Below are 19,967 nucleotides of genomic sequence, written 5' to 3'. Positions count from 1 at the left end.
CTTTGTCCTAGTAGTCAAAGCCCTCTGAGTTTGGCCCCAGTTTTGTGAGGATCACTTCTCCCTTCACTATCTTGACCCACCTCATGACAACCATATTTTCTTGGACCATATTAGACTAATAAGATTTCTACCTATCTAATTTATGAAAGGAGTCAAGCAGTTTGCTTGTGCAAGAATAGATTTGGAAGGCAAAATCATGGCCCTGAAATCTCTAGAAGTTTTGCCATTTAATTTTAACCTGTTCATATTTTAGCCCCATAAAAAAAAGTTCTACTCTACGGTTGCATTTTGCATGGTTAGTGGTGTGTTTTGGGAAACTTCTAAAATTCATATAGAGTTAACTGCTGTCACCGATCCAGATATTTAAAAAGGCATTAATTAAAGGCTGAGGTTGTTTTTAAAAGGAAATCAAACAGGGCGAAGAACTGGTGCAGAAGGAACTAAATATATTAAAAGGCATGGTAAAGAGCATGTGTGTGTGTATATATGTATATATGGTCTTTACCATGCCTTTCAATATATTTAGTATATTATTTTCGATGTAAAATATGTATAATATATATGACTTGTACCTTACATATAGCTATATAGTTAATAAGATTATATCGTCATGTTGTGTCTTCCCTCTTTCCCTATCCCCCAGCCCCCCCTAGACCTTCTGTAGACTATAAATGCAGCCAGTTGTTTCTCAAGGTTTCAGATAACTTTATCTGGTTCATTGTAGTTAAGTAACAGTGCCTGACACTGAGCACAAATTATGTCTGTGTTTCAAGGATTTACAGAGAAGGTTTTGACAAATTGAGTTGCCTTATGCTGGCATGTTTCCCCTAATGTTTATTGACTCTGTCTGTTTCTTTTGAAGTATTTTCTGTTGCTATTGCACATTTAATTTTTCTAAAGTTTTAATAATTGGATTAAGGCTATTACCTGCAGGGGTCCTTATTCATTTAAATTACATAATTTCTTCATTCTTCTTGGGTTTAAAATGAGACTCGTGTTTTTTGTAGCAGTTGTCGACAGAAATGGATTTTATAAAATGTCTTCTGTAAATATAAAAATAATTTATTTCTTGATATGTTCTGCCTCAGAAAGCATTTGGAGAACAAATAGAATGCAGGTTATGATAAAGACAAATTAACCTATATCATGTTTAATGGGTTGATTGCTAGGAATGGTTTTGCACACAATAAGCTTTTCTTTCTTTTCATTATTGCCTTGCCAATTTCTTACCACTGTATTTTTTCAGTACAGTATAACCTCATAAATCCAGATATCAAAAATCCAGAATTCTCAAAAATCTGGCACTTTTTAAGCTCCCCACCCCTGCTCCCCAGACATGAAGGGGAAAGCTTGCACACGGCAGCTGCCACTGCCATCCCCCACCCCGCTCCGTGTGTGGCGGCTGCTCTGGGACTGGCCGCTGCTACCTCACCCGCCCCCCGGTTTCAAAAACACAGAATTTTCAAATTTCAAGCATGCCGGATTTATGAGGTTATACTGTATTTGTTTCTTTGGTTCCCTACAATCTCTGATAGCTGACTATATATTCTCAGCAGTTTCTGCCTATAAGTCATTTAACCTGTTGGCATAATCTGCTTGTGAACTAAATGAGGAAATAATGCTTCCTCTTGGTCATTTGACTAAGCTTGATCCTGCTTCCATTCAAGCCAACATCAATTTTGCTCTCCTTCAATAGGAGCAAGAAAAGGGTCTGCCTAGTGATCTTTAAATGTAAAAATACCCGAGAGACATTGTCACAATATATCATTTAGGGAAGGGTTGGGCTCTATCCTGTGTTGCTTACTCACTTTTGTGTCTGTGGAAGTTGATGAGAATTCGTGGGTGCAGCCCTGTCATGTACACCCAGACTATGTGTGGCAAAGATTTTCTCAGCAAGAAAGCATTAATAATAGTGTGCTTTTCCAGGAAAGGGCTTGCCAGCAGATATTCTTAAGAGCTTTTTCATTTGCTTGTCATATTGTTAAGAGAATGTAAAGGGGAATGGGCCAAGGCCATTCCTTTTTGTAACTTAATTATCTTATTTCCTCCCCTTTTGCAGACAACTTCAGCAACAGCAAGCAGAGCTTGAAGTGCATCAGAGGGATGGGTTGTCATCTTATGACTTATCTCAGGTGATAACTCTGGATAGATCTTTATCTTAGTCTCTGTTCTTTCATGCACAAATTGACTGAAGTGTTGAATGTGATACAAATACATTGTGACTATACCTGAGCTTCTGGTGTCAAATATGGTGGGGACAGTTATGTTTTCTTTTTCATATGTGAACAACAGGTGCCTGTTCCAAGCATACCAGCTAATGTTCATGAGGGTGGAAAGTCAGTGGAGAAGCCAGATGCAATCTTCTCCCAGGAGAGGGATCCTAGGTTTGCTGAGATGTTTGCAGGAATAACTACTTGTAAGTGAGAGCTTCTAGTATTGAATATTTAATACTGTATTAAGTGCTGTTACATCATATAAAACACTACCTTAAGGAATTTGCGGCAGACAAATCAGTTAGCAAGATTAGTCTGAATGTCTGCATCCTAGAATTTGTCTTAACTAAGCATTTTCCACCACAAAAAGAATGAGGAAAACTCCAGAATTTAAGGATCAGGCTGATAATACTGTGTACTGTCTTAATTTAGAGAAGCTGCTCTCTTTTCTCATATAGCTGCATATTTCCCTGGCAGTTTCTGAATAGGAGTTGCTTTTATATAGTAACCATCCTTTTCTTTCTGAGGCAAAACCTTTACAGTGGAACTCTTAAGCAAATCCACTTGATAGGGCTTGAGGCTTATATATCTGTTCCTTTTTCCAACAGTGTTATGCCCATTTATCTCATTGAGCAAGACTGGAATAGCAGTGCTGTCAAGATAGGGGTTTTCTTTTGGGGTTGTTTTTTTGGGGAGTTCTGTTTTTTTAACTCTAAGCCTATTTTTATAGGTGATGTTTTCAGATGTTTGTGTTGCTTCTAGTTATAATAATTTCCTTGTTTGTTTTGTACTTGTTTATTGTTCTTAACCTTCCCACTGAAACAAAAGTTTTCACATTTGTTTTAAATAAATGAATGTGCAAGTTCCTTGCAGCGAAGGGAAGAAATGGCCTGCTGTGTTCAACTGCAGGGGTACAGGGGGATGACCTCACTGTATGGGTTTCTTATGCATAACTCGACCTTTTCAAACTGAGAAAGCAATGTAACTTCAATCTAGACTTGATATTCTGTCCTCCTGTTGCTGAGACTTCTGCTTTCCTATTCATCCAGTCTATCTGCTCTTACAGTGAAGTCAACAACTGAGGCCATAAAAAGGGTCTGCTGGAAGGTAGCAAGACTTCAACCCTAAACACTAGAATGTTGTTCCAAGCGAGAACATCTTACTTTTTGGCTGCTTTCTTGGATCACATTCAGACAGCTCTGGACTGCTTATGGGGTTGGGTTAGGGTTAAGGGTCTTGCAAGCTGCGAGGTTAGTGGAGAGGTGGTGTCCTTGGAAATGCCATTTTTCTTTCCATTCTTATCAATTCACAAGCCATGCTTTTTTTTGGACATGATCCCTGTCTAAATTTCTCATGCCATGCTTTTTTTTGGACATGATCCCTGTCTTCATTTCTCAGGGGAGCCACAATCAAGGTTTTTTTAATGTTAAAAAGGGATGGTTCTCAGTTAGAGATGTGATGAACTGTCCAAAAACAATATTGACAAACCTGCACACTGCATGCAGACATTAGTGTAATGTTGATACTAGACCTGTTTCTTCACTGTGGTTTGTAATATAGTTTGGAGCTGACACATTCAGGTTTGATATAGTGGGGAAAAGAGGTTGGGTACATATCACCTGCATATCAGACTGAAAAAGAAAAGATCTCTTACTTCATCCATAGACACATTTTGAGTAGCAACTATTTTGAGAAATAAAGCTCTATGTTAGTACTGTGCCCCACTTCTGCAGATCATGGTATGGTAGGCATCGGATGGAAACAGTGGCCACATTAGGGGAAGATTAAATGGATGATTAGCGGGGGCAGGGAGTGTTAGTAGTAGGGAAGGATTTCAAACCAGGAGACTTAAAGCATGAAGTTAAGTATTAGTAGATGGCAGTCGTGTGTATTGCTGTGATAGAAGTGCAAGAGTCGAGGGGCAGTGTAAATCATAAGAGGAAATAAGGTGGAGGATGGATGGGCCAGATGAGATGCGATTAAAGGAATACTCAGCCCAGCTCAGGAGGGAGCTAAAATCTAGTTTATGCCTTTGCTAATGCTCAGTCTTCTTGGCGGTTCTTCTCAGACAAAAGTTTTAGGAAGGTGACTGCCCACACCAGTTGCAGGCCCGCTGGTGACTATTCAATCCAATTGCAGAGAGGCAAATCCTGCTGCAACAGTTACATGTGTATAGCTGATTACTGCTAGATGAGGCTGCATCTTTCTTCCTCCTCTTCTCCTCGATGCACTGACATTCAAAGAGGACTGTTGACTTTTTGATTGGATTCGCCAAGCATCATGATCTGCAGCCTATGTTTCCTACAGCTTGTGGTCAATACCGCAGACAGAAAAGGACCTCTTTGGGGTGTCCTTGAAGTGCTTGCATGGACACCCACTGATACACAGTAGTTCACACTGAAAGCCTGCCTTTAACTGCTCCATCTGCCAGCGGCCTCCAGAAGCGCTTTTGGCAGTTTGTGAAAACAGACTTGTACATCCCTTTTTCCTCAGATGGCTTAAAGGGCTGGAGTGGCAACTCCATTTCATCTGAGGAATTTCACCTCATCAGGTAATTTTTAAGTCAACGGGTACATCATTCCTGAGCACTGAAAGTAGCTTCATGTCTAAGAGGCCTTGGAACCTGGCCAGGGATCTGGCCTACTATTTCTAAATGCTAAAACTTTGTTATCTAAGGGAACATCACATGAAACCTGTGGGAAGCAGAAGAAGATGGGAGAAAGAAAAGATGGGCCCTATTTAGACAACCATCAGAGGTGCATTGCAACAAACACTTGCAAGAGGTGGAGAAGGAAAGGTGGTACAAGGATTTTATATTGTTAAAAAGGAAATGAAGGTTGCCAGCCACTTTGGAAACTAGCTCTCTGAGCAAGAATTGAGAGGAGGCTCCAAAATACTATGTATAGGTGCAGTCTCAGACTAGAGACTTGCTGGTCCTTCTCAAGGTAGTAGCCAAATATCTTACCAAAATAGAGCATCAAAGTTAGTTTGTGCTTTGGCCATAGGGAGAATTTGTTGCAGATCTGCTGTACCAGTCACCAGAGGGCATGAATTGTTACAGCTGCCAGCTGCAGAGCTTTGGCTTCTGTTACAGCAGTGAGCACCTTTAGCTTGAACACACAAAAATGTTCAATTAAAGAAATTAAGTGGCAGCATGTTTGCCCTGTGCTGTTTGAGCAAATGACGAGATTAGTCACAAGAGTAAACTTTTTGTTGTTGTTTTTGTGCAACGGGAGAACCTAAAAGTTAATGGCATCTCTTCATGTGTTTCATTTGCAATACCAGTGTGTGTCTTTGCTAATCTTGAATTCCCTCGGGATGCCTGCATCCTTGTACATGACCCACCCAAGCATCTGTTTGGTTTTTTTCAGAGCAAAATCCCCAAGAGGTTCAAGTTTTGCCTTTGTGACTGTTTGCACACCCATATGTAAGCTGCTGACCTTGCAGAGACAAAACTCTCGCTGAATTCATGGCAGGGGTGTAGGTTGTAGCTGTGTTGGTCTAAGGACATAGGCAGACAAGGTTCCTTGGGTGAATTTGATATCTTTTATTAGACCAACCCAAATAGTTGGAGAATAGTTATTAAGCAAGCTTTCGAGTTCAAAAGGGTTCAAAAGGGGATGAAGGGTTTTTGAACTCGAAAGCTTGCTTAATGACTATTCTCCAACTATTTGGGTTAGTCTAATAAAAGATATCAAATTCACCCAAGGAACCTTGTCTGCCGCTGAATTCATTGGAATTGATGTGGATGTAAAGGGCTTGCAGGGTCAGCCTGATCTACGAGTAAAATCCCAACATAATGCCTGGAGGACTCTGTTATGAAAGTTCGGCTCCTGTAGAGGGGAGCAGATCAGAAGCTGTTTAGGACAGAGGCCGGTCTTTTGCTTTGTCTCGGTACATATAGTGTAGTCTTGTTCTGTGACCGGTGTTCTCGTCAGTCCTGGAAAAACGATAGTAACAGTGCTGCCGCAGACCCTGCAGGCCATACCAGAATGTGCAGAAACTGAAGTGTTTCAGTAATGGGCTTGGGTAGGAGCACATATACCGCAGGCTCCTTGCATTCCTACTTCCCCCCCTTCCTGGGTCTATTCCTTTATTCCCTCCTCAACAGCCCATCAGTAGACTATTCCCTGGAATATTTCAGCCAGTGGTAACAGAGCTGCCAAAAAATGTGTATTCAAGTTGTTGCTCCACAAGGTTATTTCATAAACAGGCTAGACAATGAATGAATACAAATAGCTTTCCTGTGCAAGGAATAAAAAACCCTTCTGTAACTTATGCTACAAACCAATTAGCTCTGCTAGGTGGGACCAGACTTCTCAAAACTGATGTGAAATTAGACCACGTTGAATAATCTGTAATCTCAAACTAATATCTGTCATGTACATTCCCTAGGATACAGAGCTAATGGGAATGGAGAAATTACCACATTTTAGATAGAAGAAAAATTCAAAGATTTCAATATGTTCACTGCTCAGATAAACTGCACTGCAGAATTCTAAAAGAACTGGTGCAAACGTTCAGTCCAGTAGCCAGGATTTTTATTCCATATAGGAAATCAGACTCTAGAACAAATTTTGACAGAAAGATTAACCAAAGAAATGGAGACAAATAGAAAATTACTCAAGGGATATAGAACCCCATTTAATTTTCATACAGCTCTGTTGGTTTCATTCCAGTGTTGTTCATTGCACTATTTCATAGATTATTAAAAAGCAGAGCATTACCCATCCCACACAGGTTGTACTTTTGTACTATTGTACATTTTGCTGAACAACTAATAGTTTTTGTTGTTTCCTGAGATTTTTTTTTTCTTCTTGTGGTAATTTTTCTAGCGGATAAAAAAATGATGGCCTCAGCATCCACTGCAGGAAACCAGCAGCTCTACTCCCAAGGAAGCCCATTTCAGCCGGGACATTCAGGAAAGGCTTTCAGGTACCACACTAGCTCTAGCCCCAACAACATCACAATTGAAAAATAGTTGCCTTTTGGTATAATGGAAACGGGGTGAGGCTAACTAACACCAGCACATTTTTCCTGTAATGTGAATTATCCTTTCTTTTTTGGACATTTAATTCCTGTGCAAAAGTTCATCAGACAGGAGTAACACAGAAACCATTTTGAAACCAGTAAACTCAAGGGCACCAGATAAAACACCTCATCTAAGGAAAGCATCTGTTTGTTCTTGTGATATAGATGGAAAAGTTTTTAATATTTCCTGAAATGTTCTAGTTGTTCCTACTATTGATACTACAGGTCTGACAAACAAGAAGTTTAAGAATTGGCATATCCTTGCCATGGCTGCTTGAGATTTTTGTAGCAGCTATGATTAGAATGACTTTATTGCTATTACCCTGTAATAGAATCATAAAAAAGAGCGTTGGAAGGGACCTCAGGAGGTCTCTAGTCCAACCCCCTGCTCAAAGCAGGACCATCCCCAACCAGATCATCCCAACCAAGGTTTTGTCTAGCTGGGTTTTAACAACCTCCAAGGATAGAGATTCTACAGCCTCTCTGGGTAACCTGTTCCAGTGTTTTACTACCCTCCTAGAGGTTTTTCCTAATATCTAACTGAAACTTGTCTTGCTGCAATGTGAGACCATTTCTCCTTGTTCTGTTACCTGCCACCACTGAAGGACGTTTCTAGCACCATCCTCATTGGAACCACCCTTCAGATAGCTGAAGGCTGCTATTAAATCCCCTCAGTCTTCTCTTCTGCAAACTAAAAAGCCCAGTTCCCTCAGCCTCTCCTCAGAAGTCATGTACCCCAGCCTCCTAACCACATTTGTTGCCCTCCACTGAACTCTCTCCAGCTTGTCCACATCCTTTCTGTAGTGGGGGGGTCCAAAACTGGACACAGTACTTCACCAGTGACTTCACCAGTGACTTCACCAGTGGCGGATAGAGGGAATAACTTCCCTCAGTCTGCTGGCAACACTCCTACTAATGCAGCTCAGTATGAGGTTAGCCTTCTTGACAACAAGAACACGCTGTGGGCTCATATTCAGCTTATTGTCCACTGTAACCTCCACCCAGGTCCTTTTCTGCAGAGCTGCTGCTTAGCTAGTTAGTCCCCAGTCTGTACTGGTGCGTGGGGCTTTTCCAACCTAAGTGCAGGATTTTGCACTTTTCCTTATTGAACTTCATGAGATTTCTTTTGGTCCAGTCCTCCAATTCATCTAGGTCTCTCTGAATCCTACCTTTCATCATATCTACTACTCCCCCAAGCTCGATGTCATCTGGAAACTTGCTGAGGCTACACTCCATCCCATGAGCGACTAGTGCCTTCCAAGCCTCTGGGGGCACCAATGGGGCACGACTGGTGGGGTGGGGCAGGATCCAGAGCCAATTTCGGGGAGGGCACTCCGTGCCCCCCTACCAGCTGGAGCATTTGCTGTCACGGGGGGGTACCAGCACTCTCAGGGGGGCACATGCCCCCCCCTTTACCCTCCCCATGCATCGCCTATGCTCCATCCTATTTCCAGATCATTGGTAAAGATATTGAACAAAACTGGCCCCGGGACCAACTTCTAAGATATTCCACTTGATACTGGCTGAGAACTAGACATTGAGCCATTGATCACTACCATTTGAACCTGCTGATCCAGCTAGTTTTCTATCTACCTTACAGTCCATTCATCCAACCCATATTTCCTTAGCTTGCTTGTGAGAATGTTGTGGGAGACCGTATCAAAAGCCTTGCTAAAATCAAGATATAGCAAGTCCGCTGGTCTCCCTGCATCCACAGAACCAGTCACGTCATCATAGAAGGCAGTCAGGTTGGTCAGGCATGACTTGCCCCTAGTGAATCCATGCTGACTACGCCTTTGCCTCCAAGCGCTTAGAAGTGGATTCTTTGAGGACCTGCTCCATGATTTTTCCAGGGACTGAGGTGAAGCTGCCTGTCTGTAGTTCTCTGGATCTTCCTTCTCTTTCTTAAAAATAGGCACTAGATTTGCCCTTTTCCAATCATCTGGGACCTCTCCCAATTGCCACAAGTTTCCAAAGGTAATGGCCAGTAGCTCTGTAATCACATCAGCCAACTCCCTCAGCACCCTTAGGTCTCAGGTGTGTCGCGTCTGGACCCATCAACTTATGTACATGTCCAGCTTCTCTAAATAGTCCCTACCCTATGTTTCGCTATTGTCAGCTGCTTGCCTCCTCCCCAAACTGTGCTGCTAGGTGCAGTAGTCTGGGAGCTCTGACCTTGCCTGTGAAGATAGGTATAAAAGGCATTGAGTACTGATGCCTTTTTCTGCATCAGCTGTCACTAGGTTGCCTCCCCCATTCGGTAAGGGACCCACACTTTCCCTAGTCTTCCTCTTGCTGCTGACATACTTGTAGAAACCCTTCTTGTCACCCTTCACATCCCTTGCTAGCTGCAACTACAATTGTGCCTTGGTCTTCCTGACTTCATCCCTGCATGCCTGAGCAATGCTCTTATAGTCTTCCCTAGTCATTCCACTTGTAAGCTTCCTTTTTGCATTTTAGCTCATTAAGCCAAGCTGGTCTTCTGCCATACTTGCTAGTCTTCCTGCACATCAGGATGGTTCTTTCCTGTACCCTTAGTAAGGTTTCTTTAAAATGCAGCCAGCTCTCCTGGACTCTTCTCCCACTCAGCCTGGCCTCCCAGGGGATCCTGCCCATGAGCTCCCTGAGCGAGTTGAAGTCTATTTTTCTGAAGTCCAGGGTCCTTACTCTACTGCTCTCCATCCTTACTTTGCTCAGGATCCTGAACTCAGTCATCTCATGACCAGTACTGCCCAAGTTGCCATTCACTACTACATTCCCCACCAATTCTTCCCTGTTTGTGTTCTAGGAATGAAGATTTGTGATTGTTCATCAAGTTGTCTAGTCAATAATGAAGACTTTGTGGTTTAAGTCTAATCTATTCCTCTCTCTATCCTGATGAGCTTTAAGTTACATAATGGAAAACTAGCATGTACAGTAATGCTACAGTGAGATGAACTCTCTTCAATGAAATCCCAAGCTCCGACTTTGAACTAAGCCAAAGTTTCCAAAATGAGGGAACAACCATTCAGATGCTGTAACTGTCAGTTGTGAGGTCTGTGAATTAGAAATCACAAATAAGCTATAATTCTATAAAAACCAATGTGGTGTTAAAGTTAAACTTGGTAATGAGATCAGTAGGAAGGAATAGAATTCCTTTGTTCTTTTTGCCCAAGCAAGAACTGGAGATTACATCTTGGAGAGACTGTGGGAAATTAAAATGCCTTTTAATGAGATGTTATGTGTTTTGGGTAATAGTTTTAACACCAAATTGCCAGTAACCATCTTGAGATCTGGCCTATGTTTGGTCAGTTTTATTTGCTAGTCTCTTGGAAACTTAACAGTACCTCTGTGTGAGAGAGAGAGACTTTGTTTTGCTTTTTTGCTGGTATGCTGCAACGTCAGAGCGATGCAAATGCTGATGAATTGCCCTGTGCTAGATCCCAACGTGGAGCCCCACCTGCTCTTGACTTAGGAGCAGAGGTTCACTGGTGTTTCACACATTCCTTTTGCAAATAGTTTTGTTCATTTTTTTCCTATTTTGTTTTTTTTTTTGTTCTTCCCAGGACTCTTAATACCATTTTATTCCTACACCTGGATTTGCAAATATGTGCTATTTTTAACACCACTGAGAGTTTGGTGGGAACCTCGAGAATTAAAATGAACTTAATGAACCACGCATTTTTATTTTATAACACATACTTTCTTCTTTACAGCAAGATGGCCATGCTGACTAGAAACAAGGAATACTTATGCTCAAGCATCCTCTTATAAGCCTTGACTTAAGACCACATTTAAACTCATGTGTAATAAATTGACTTATAGCACATGTTTAAAATTGAGCTTATTTGAGGCTGCTTTCCTGAACTGATGCCTAAACTAATAGGGAAGTAGTCAGTTTCCATCCCTTTGAGACTGCCAGATGTCAAATTTTCCCCTCAGTTTTACTCATTCGAGCACTCTGGGTAAGATTGCATGACTCTAACTATGAGTTGTGTCCATTATGAGTGCATAGTAGAAGGGACTTCTTAGAATTTCAAAACTTGTGATAGTTTAACACTAAAATCAAGTCACTTTTTCATTTAATCCTGCAGCAAACTGGCAGAAACCTTCACTTCTGTGTGATGAGTAACACACTTTTAGTTACCTATGGTTCGATTTGTGTGTGACGATCATATTGTTCCTACCACTCATCTTCTGCTCTTTTCCCTTTTAGCTCATCTGTGGTACATGTCCCTGGTGTGAATGATATCCAATCATCTTCTTCAACAGGCCAAAATCTGACCCAGATATCTCGCCAGTTAAATCAGAGCCAAGTTGCCTGGACTGGGAGTCGCCCACCATTTCCAGGACAGGTACTGTGATTGAGGCAGGTTTTGGCAACTTATGTCACACAGGCCAGATTCAGCCCACAGTCTCATTTGATCTGGCCCAACGTGGGTCTTCAGTGGGAGGGGGCTTCAGCAATGGTCACTCTTCATGTGCTGCCACTGTAGGGAGAAAGTAGCCTTGGAGCCCTAATTATGCCTTTTAATATTGCAGCAGAATAATGCAAATGGCCTGTTTTAAAACTTGCAAAAATTGATTAATTTAAAACAATAAATTAAATCAATTCCTCCATTTCTGATTTCTGGTCAAAACAGAATCCCAAAGGAAAAAAATACGAGTTTACTTGGACAAAAATTCTCTACATGACATTGGCAATCCCCACGTATATCCTAATTTAAGACCTCATTCCTGTGTGGACATATACAAGTCATCATGACTACTTATGATTGCAATTAAGCATATGCATAAACTCTTTGCTGGGCCGAAGCCAAATATGCCTGCATTCTTTACATACAACATTAATATGTATTGCAGAAAAATCTCTCTAGTCTGAGTCAATTGTGTAGTCTGTGCAGAAGGTGACCGTACATATTAAAGACAGAATAGCAACCCAGTCACTAAATGCTTTTGTTTTAATCTCTGGAGGCAAGTCTATGTATTAATATTACTGTTTGCATTCAAATTTATTACATAGGATAAAGGCACTTATTTATTTAATCAGCAGCTTGTTTGTAAGCATATTAGTTTCCCAGTATCATAAACTTGGTGCCCAGTCCTTCATCCACATCAATTGCTAGGCTTTGTCTTCTTCAAATTTAAATAATATTTTCACATGTTTTCATCTGTACGTTGTGTATGAAAGCCATAATTAGTCAGTAAGCAAAAAAGCAATATATCTTCTTAGCTGAAGCCATCAGTCTGATTAAGTCTGCAGCTAATCCTTTTACCAACTTAAAAATATTTTGCAGAAAAATCTGCATGTTCCTTGTCATTGTGGAATCTTCACAGCTAAGTAACTTATTTGCAAGAAACTGAACTGAGGACTTAAACACATTTTCACCATCTTATATGTCTGTTGGGATCTGGTTTGCCCAAGCAAAAAGCTTTACTTCAGTGCATTGATTGCCAATAACATGAACGTCATTAAAAGTATCCTGAAATGTTACTGCTTTTAATTTCAAGCAGTAGAACTTGTTAAGCAGTAGTCTTGCATGGAGCTGATGGACTTGTTTATGGAGGGGAGGGAATGCTTTGTGGGTAAGCAGGTTCTACTCCAGGCACTATCTCCTGATGTACCATGTGACTCTGGGTGAAACCTGTAACCACGCTTGGTCTCAGTTTACCTCTCTCATGGGTATGTTGTGGTGTTTAATTGTTTGTGACATGCTTTGCAATCCTCAGAGGAGCTCATTGTAGAAGTGTCAAGTCAGTGGTGTGTTTGTTGTTAAATCACATCCATGATTTAACTAAACCATCTACTTTAAACAAAGTGTGGTTATTTTCCCCCTGAGGTTGTCCTATTCATTTCCACCAACTCTTCTGCAAAGGTTGGCTGCTTGTCCAAGGCAAGATATGACATCTGCCCTGTGGGTTACATTCCACTTAGACAACCTGCTTTTCATAGTATGAAATCAGGAGAGAAAGCCCAGCAGGCTTTGAAATCTGTGGGGGGGGAAAACCAGGGCATCTGCTCTAAAGCCTCTTGGGCCAGGTGCCATGATCATTGGAAGCCCTGTTGATCTGAATATACCAGTTATCCTACAGAGTAATCAGAAAATTGAGGCTGTGTTGTACAAGCATAAAAGCAGGACCGCTGGCAAATAAAGATGCCTCCTTTATGTATTTTTTTTCTTCTTTGATCTTAAATGTCATGACCCAGCAGAGGTAAAAGAGAACAGGTTATGGCAGGTAACCACCAGCAATAGTAGCATTTCTCTCTCATTGGGAGAGCTGTATGCATTCATTTCTAGTGTGTTACTTTCATTAAACTTAAGTAGCAGTTAATCCCATGTTGACAGAAGTTGAATAGGGTTGAGATGGGAATACTATGCCTGGTCTCATCTGTAAAATTTCTTTAGCACTTGTTTTTACATTGTTTAAAAGTTGTCCGTTGTGCTGCTTCTCTTACATCAGCAATCAAAATAATTTGCATTGTGTTTTTTGATTTCCTTGCCCCCTAGCAAATTCCATCACAGTCTGGCAAGGCTCAATCATCACCCTTTGGGATTGGAACCAGCCATACCTATCCAGCTGATCCGTCCTCATACAGTCCACTTTCGAGCCCAGCCACCTCTTCCCCAAGTGGCAATGCCTACTCCAGTCTAGCAAACAGAAGTGCAGGGTTTGGTAAGTTTGAAATGCACATAAAATTAAACCCCTAAAACACTACAGCCCAAATCCAGCCCTACTTTTAGACAGGTAAGTAGTAGTTATGCAGCTAACTTTAGCCGAAATGGGACATTTCAGGCTACTTGTGCAAAAGTTAGATATTGCCTCTCTGTAAAGAGGTGTGCAGCTGCATGCATGCATCCAAGAAGAGTGCTGGTAGAGAAGCAGGCCCACCCACGATGTCCATTCTTGGTCATATGTGGGAACAGAATAGAAAGCAAGCCAGAGGTAGCTTTGTGTCTCAGTGAGATGGGCGCTGCCTTGGAAGGAAGAGGGCTGAGTTCTGGCTTCTGGCACTGCTTCTGCACCCAGTGGGGTATGAGCTGTCCCACATTTTTGCAGGTAACCTCTGACATTTTATTTTGTTCACACTGAATAGCCACTCCTGTCTTCAGAACACAAGCAGCAATTGCAAAGTGGCTATTCAAACTTAGAGTGGCTATTCAGTGTGAAATGCATCTCTCTCAAAAGCTCCATCCTGCTTTACGGAGTCACTAGCTATGGTCCTGAACCACAGAGAGTTTCACTGAAGTCTTTAGGATTTTAGTTGTGGGGACAGCCCCCTGGAAGATCAGAGCTTGTATATTTTTACATAAGTAAATTGCTTCATTCAGGAATCATAAGCACTGCTGGGTTGGATTTACAACATTCAGAGCATGTCTGCATGGATCAGAACTTGACAAAACATGTAGCCAATTCTTACCTATGTTAATATTTGGTGAGTGTGTACTTTTTGTGTTTAGCTGTATTTATTGGGAGCTGGAAACCCTCAGATATGAGCCTTAAGATTATAATTAAAGTATATGAAACTTTGTAATGGATTACATTTCTTCTTAGGTAATTAGATAGAAATGTTAAAGATAACTGTGCTGTTCGTTGTCTCTTCAGTTGAATGTTCAGATTATGCCTTTAGCGTGGGATGTTCCTGAGAGTGCAAAATGAAAAACATCTAAGGGATAATGAAATAGGAACACTCTACTCTTCCCCTCTACCTTACAACCCCCCACTTCCTAACCTAGTTTTCTTGATAATAAACTTTCTAAGATGATGTTAATCATAAAATTAGCAGATACAGGACTTTTTTTTTCTTTCTGCTACAGTGTTCATTTATTGCACTTTGCTTTTTTCTCAGGGTTGAAAGTGCAATATGACCAGTTTTGTTTCAAGCCTGTTTTACTCCCTGGGCCTCCTGGCTAGCCCTGTGCTGTACTGCCTGGAATGCAGTAGGGAATGCATGCATCAAAATGGAAAACTTCCCACCGAGTTTATTCTTGGTGCCGTCTCCATTCACGTGGGACTTTGTGCCTTTGTTTTGTGAGTGAGCCTGCACTTTGTGCTTAGCAAGGACCCATTCACCTAATGAGAAACACTCCCTGACCTACATCAGTTTGAATTCTTTTATTAAATACAATTCTTACCAAAAAAGAACTCCTTAAACCTTCTGCTGGCAGCTTCTGTCTGGCTGAGAAGCCTCATTTGCCTCACTAAGTAAATTTCAGCACATTGTATAGAGCAGAACACATGCTGTATCTTTTAAAGGGTAACTTAAATGACCTGTCCTTTGACAAGTTATGTGGCAGCAGGATTTTTGAGTCAGCCAAATTATTTGTCACTGTAATGTCAGTCGAGGAAGACAAAATTATCTAACCCAGATGCAACAGAAGAATGCCATTATAGTTTACAAGTTTTCTGAAAAACAGCTCATCTCCTCAATGCTACATTTCTTAGCTGGTAGCAAAGTTTACCTAGAGGGAATTTGAGGCGTTTGTCATGTTGTACGTCATGAAGCAGTGACCTATGCAGTCATGGATTTTGGTTATTCCCATTTCCCATTCTTTCCATTGTTCTGAGTGGAAGTTACACTTTCTGGTTACCAGGAGCCTGATGCAGCGTAACAAGCAGAATCACGTGTCTCTGCAGAAGTAGTTAGAACAATAGTATCTCTTGGCCCATGGTACTGATGACCCCTAGTATCTAATCCACCAGTTCCTCCCAAATGTTGGCTTACAAGTTTGAAGAAAAATAGTTGAAAATAGGAGGAGTAAAACAGGGAAAATATCTGGGGGAGGGAGGGTGTGTTCTTTCAGTTGCGGCACCTTGGACCAAGATATGCAACACGCTAACAAAAACTGTGCTGCTTTAATTGCATTTCATTAGGGATGCCTCTTCCATTTCTGAGCTGAAGGAAAAGTATTGGTCCTGCACTGTGCTGTAGAGGGACCAGGGGAGGCTTAAACACAGTTATACCATTAGCATAAATACCAACGTTCACATTTTTGTGCTGGGCAGTGGTTCCCAAAAATCACCCCTAAAAGCGATGAAACATTAACATTGTAGAAAGTGGCTCTACAAAGACTTCAAACACAGAAGGAGAATCTCCTGGGTAACATTTTAAACATGCAGGGCTAACTTGTGTCTACAGAGGTACAATGTGAAAACCCACTGACTTTGAGTAAACAGCATCTCTGAACATACCCATAAAAGCTGTGTGCACAGTAGACGACAAGCAGTCTATATGGTATCAGTTTTTAATGGGTCATTAGGACTACATTTGTCTTGCCTCTAAACCTCTTTATTCCTTCAAAACCTCAAGTGGACTTGCAGTCTCAGGTACCACCTGGTATACGAATGAATATAAGATGACACCAGCATGAATTCAATAGATGCTTTCCCCCTGGAAATAATGGAAACAGATTTGCCCACTGACCAGCTTGCTAAACAACCTCAGTGCTTCAGATTGCAAGGCCCCTGCTTGTCTCAAGTATCTAAAGGCCTGACTGTGCAAGTAGGGGGCCAACATCCTGCTTTTGCAAAGTCTGAAAACAGACCCATTACATATTCCAGCAGATAGAAGTACTCCTCTGGTTCAGCTCTTGATCAAAATGTGTCTTAAAGAGAAAGGGGCTTTAAAATGCCTGCATTGTCATTTGGGTTTAAGTGAAACAGCAAATAACTACTTGTCCCTATTAAAAGAAAAGGCAGGATAGCAGAGGACCCTGGCGTTATTCCTGTTAGCTTTCATTACACTATTGATTTATTTTGCTTTGTGCTTTAACAGGGTCCTTCTTGTGTTGGTAAAGTGATAGTAATTAACCTTGCGCACACTTTCTCTCTCTGGGTCCCACCCATCTCATATGAGAGATCAGTGCCAAAACCTCCAATCCTGTGAGAACAGATCCTTGCTGAATATCCCTGTTATAAAATTGATTTCCCAACACTGAAGGTCTTTAACATCATTACAAAGATACTTGTGCATTTTTAAAAGAACTCTCTCTCCAAATCTGGTAGATCTTATGGGTCTCCAAATCTGAATTTTTCAGCTGAAAGTGGTCAAAGCAGTGGACAGTTCCAAGGGAGACCTTCAGAAGTCTGGTCCCAATGGCAAAGCCAGCATCATAATCAGCAAAGCAGTGACCAACACTCTCACCAGCAGCCCAGCCAGACTGAAGTGTTCCAGGTGAGTAGATTTAAGACTTCATGACACCTACAGTGATTTCATTAAGTGAAAGGAATTGCTCTTCTCCTGATAATGCTAGCCAGGTTGAACACATGGAGTGGCAGAGGACATGACAATAGTATTCCTTAGTTTAGTGTGTGCTGGCTTTTACATTGATGTGAGCTGGGATTAGAAAACCTTTTCCTAAGATTCTCTGTTTTGCTTTCTGCTGAATCACAGAAAGTCTTTGATTTAAAACGATTACAATTTTCCTTTCTGTTCTTGCTCCCTCAGTACAGAGTTGATACATTTTGTGGAGAGGCTAGTAGACAGTCTTGACTAGATAGTCCTCCTGATATCCTCTTTCTTCCTTTTATGGTCCAGACCAATAAAATCTAACAGGGTCCAGTTAGTCTAAGTTCTCTTTAAGAAGAGGGAGGAGATTAGGTGTGTTCTTCAGAGGAGATACTGGGTAATGATTTTTACAACAGTCCACCTATTTGGACACGGTTGGTAGCCCAATAACTATCTTCAGTAACTCAACTTGTTATTTTGTGGTATGAATTGCTGTTTATTGTATCTTCATTTTAGTTGGGCTTAATGTTTCACAAGCAAATATATTGATACGGTCTCTTTGGGTGCATCTACACGTCACCCTACGTTGCCATAGCAACACACTACATTGCTGTACGGCTCTTTACAGCAGTGTAGCAATCACGCAAGTCTACACATGATCAGCAGCTATGTCTCCATAGCAGCACGCTCCCCCAGTTTAGCACACCGCTACATTGCCCTAGCAGCGAAAACTGCGCCATGTGCATGGCACAGTACAGGTGGTTACTGTGCTGTGCTTTAGTATTTCCAAAAGAAAGTACTAAAGTACAGTGCCGTAGCAACAGCACCATATGGCAACTTGTAGACGTGCCCTTTATGTATTTAAAATATTTTTCATTTAAATTGGTTCAAGACGACTGTTCATAAAAGAGCACTGTGGATAGGTATATGCAAGGGAAAAGAGAGAGAAGTAAACAGCAAGCAGGTGCCAGATTTACTTCAGTGTGTATCACTAGAGACCTTGGCACGGGGACCCCAGCAGCAGAACTCCCTCAGAGGGATGGAGGTTTCAGCAGGTCAAGGCAGAGGCATCCTCATTGGAGGTGGCTTCAGAGATAGCAAATGAAGCATAAAATATACAAAGTGCTGGCCAGGAAGGTGGGGCTGGCCACGGCAGTTGGGGAAGCGTGCCAATCAAGTCTGCTGCATCTCTTATTGCCACTGACAGGGACCCCACAGTCGGACTTGCAGCTTGTGTTCTCCTGGGTTGAGTCCTCAATACAGTATGCAGCTACTCTCAGATAAGGGTAGTTATTCCTCCCAAGAGAAGATCCTTAGAGCCTTTTTGATTGCTATTGAAGAATTGTTTTATCATAAAGATGTTAATGATGCATCTTTTGGTGCAAAACTAAGTCCTGCCAGAGCTTGTTCCTGTAAAAGCTGGGAGGAGGGCAGGAAGAGATGATACTTTATGCACTTGAATCCAAGACTGAGTTTCTCCCCATTCAACATGGGGGAGGGGGAAGCTCCTTGTCTTGGATTTAAGTACAAGTACAAGGTGGGTGGGTTGGGGGGAAGATGGGGAGAAGTGGTGGGAGCTGCCTGCCCCCCTGCTGCTGCTTTCCCCACTGCAGCAGTGGGAAGGACAAAATTAAGGTGGCCCTCCAATACATGGAAAATTCTAACGGATTTATCATTTTTCTATACATAGAATCTAATTATTGGGGGTTCTCTTAAATTCAAAGTCATCTCTGATTTGAGTGAATATGGTAGTTTTCTCAACAGAGAATACCTTTTTCCCATTGCTTTGTCCATGCTGGACGAGATGCTTTGGTACTTTCTAAACCTACTACAAGGACCTTACTTGACTTGGAAGCAATTATCATGAGCTTCCCCTTTCTCAAGAGAAGTCAATTAATTTCCGCTTCCTTGCTTGGTCAGCTTGTTAACCAGGAGGAAAGTCTGACCTCCAGCATTGTTCAGTGGAGGTGCAGTGATAATAAATGTAGCTCCTGCTTACAGAGTGCTATTAAGGAGGAAGAGGATCCTCCACAAATGTATGCTGATAGCAGGAGCCATAATTCAGCTACATGAAAGCAAGACTCCCTCCACTGCACTCAGCATAGTACTTCAGAAAAGGTGCGTGATTCAAATTAAAGGGGGTTCAGTGATATCAAGACACAGATAAATCATATGATCCTTAATAGCTACTGCCTGGTCATCAGTTACTTATCAGTTGCTTATCCTTGTGTCTGCTGTGGGAGGGGAAAGCAAGCCATAATTCAGCTACATGAAAGCAAGACTCCCTCCACTGCACTCAGCATAGTACTTCAGAAAAGGTGCGTGATTCAAATTAAAGGGGGTTCAGTGATATCAAGACACAGATAAATCATATGATCCTTAATAGCTACTGCCTGGTCATCAGTTACTTATCAGTTGCTTATCCTTGTGTCTGCTGTGGGAGGGGAAAGCATGATGCTGTGAGGTGCTGAATGCTGCCTAAGTAGTCCTGCAGCTCTCGGACTTCAGGGAAAGGG

General features: G+C 41.7%; 1 protein-coding gene across 3 annotated transcripts in view; it reads left to right on the top strand.

Annotated features, from left to right (window-relative positions):
- ARNT2 (aryl hydrocarbon receptor nuclear translocator 2) overlaps positions 1–19,967 on the top strand; it is a 116,107-nt gene that overhangs the window by 91,046 nt on the left and 5,094 nt on the right. For all 3 annotated transcript variants that reach the window (XM_025215244.1, XM_025215245.1, XM_006033445.3), the window contains 6 exons: positions 2,060–2,132; positions 2,293–2,416; positions 7,049–7,148; positions 11,440–11,578; positions 13,733–13,898; positions 17,261–17,397. In XM_025215244.1, coding sequence (XP_025071029.1) covers positions 2,060–2,132; positions 2,293–2,416; positions 7,049–7,148; positions 11,440–11,578; positions 13,733–13,898; positions 17,261–17,397 — 739 coding nt within the window. The remainder of the gene's footprint in view (positions 1–2,059; positions 2,133–2,292; positions 2,417–7,048; positions 7,149–11,439; positions 11,579–13,732; positions 13,899–17,260; positions 17,398–19,967) is intronic.

The sequence above is a fragment of the Alligator sinensis genome, unplaced genomic scaffold (genome assembly GCF_000455745.1).
Source record: "Alligator sinensis unplaced genomic scaffold, ASM45574v1 scaffold1318_3, whole genome shotgun sequence".
Classification (NCBI taxonomy): Eukaryota; Metazoa; Chordata; order Crocodylia; family Alligatoridae; genus Alligator; species Alligator sinensis.
This window is presented reverse-complemented; position numbering and strand designations above follow the sequence as displayed.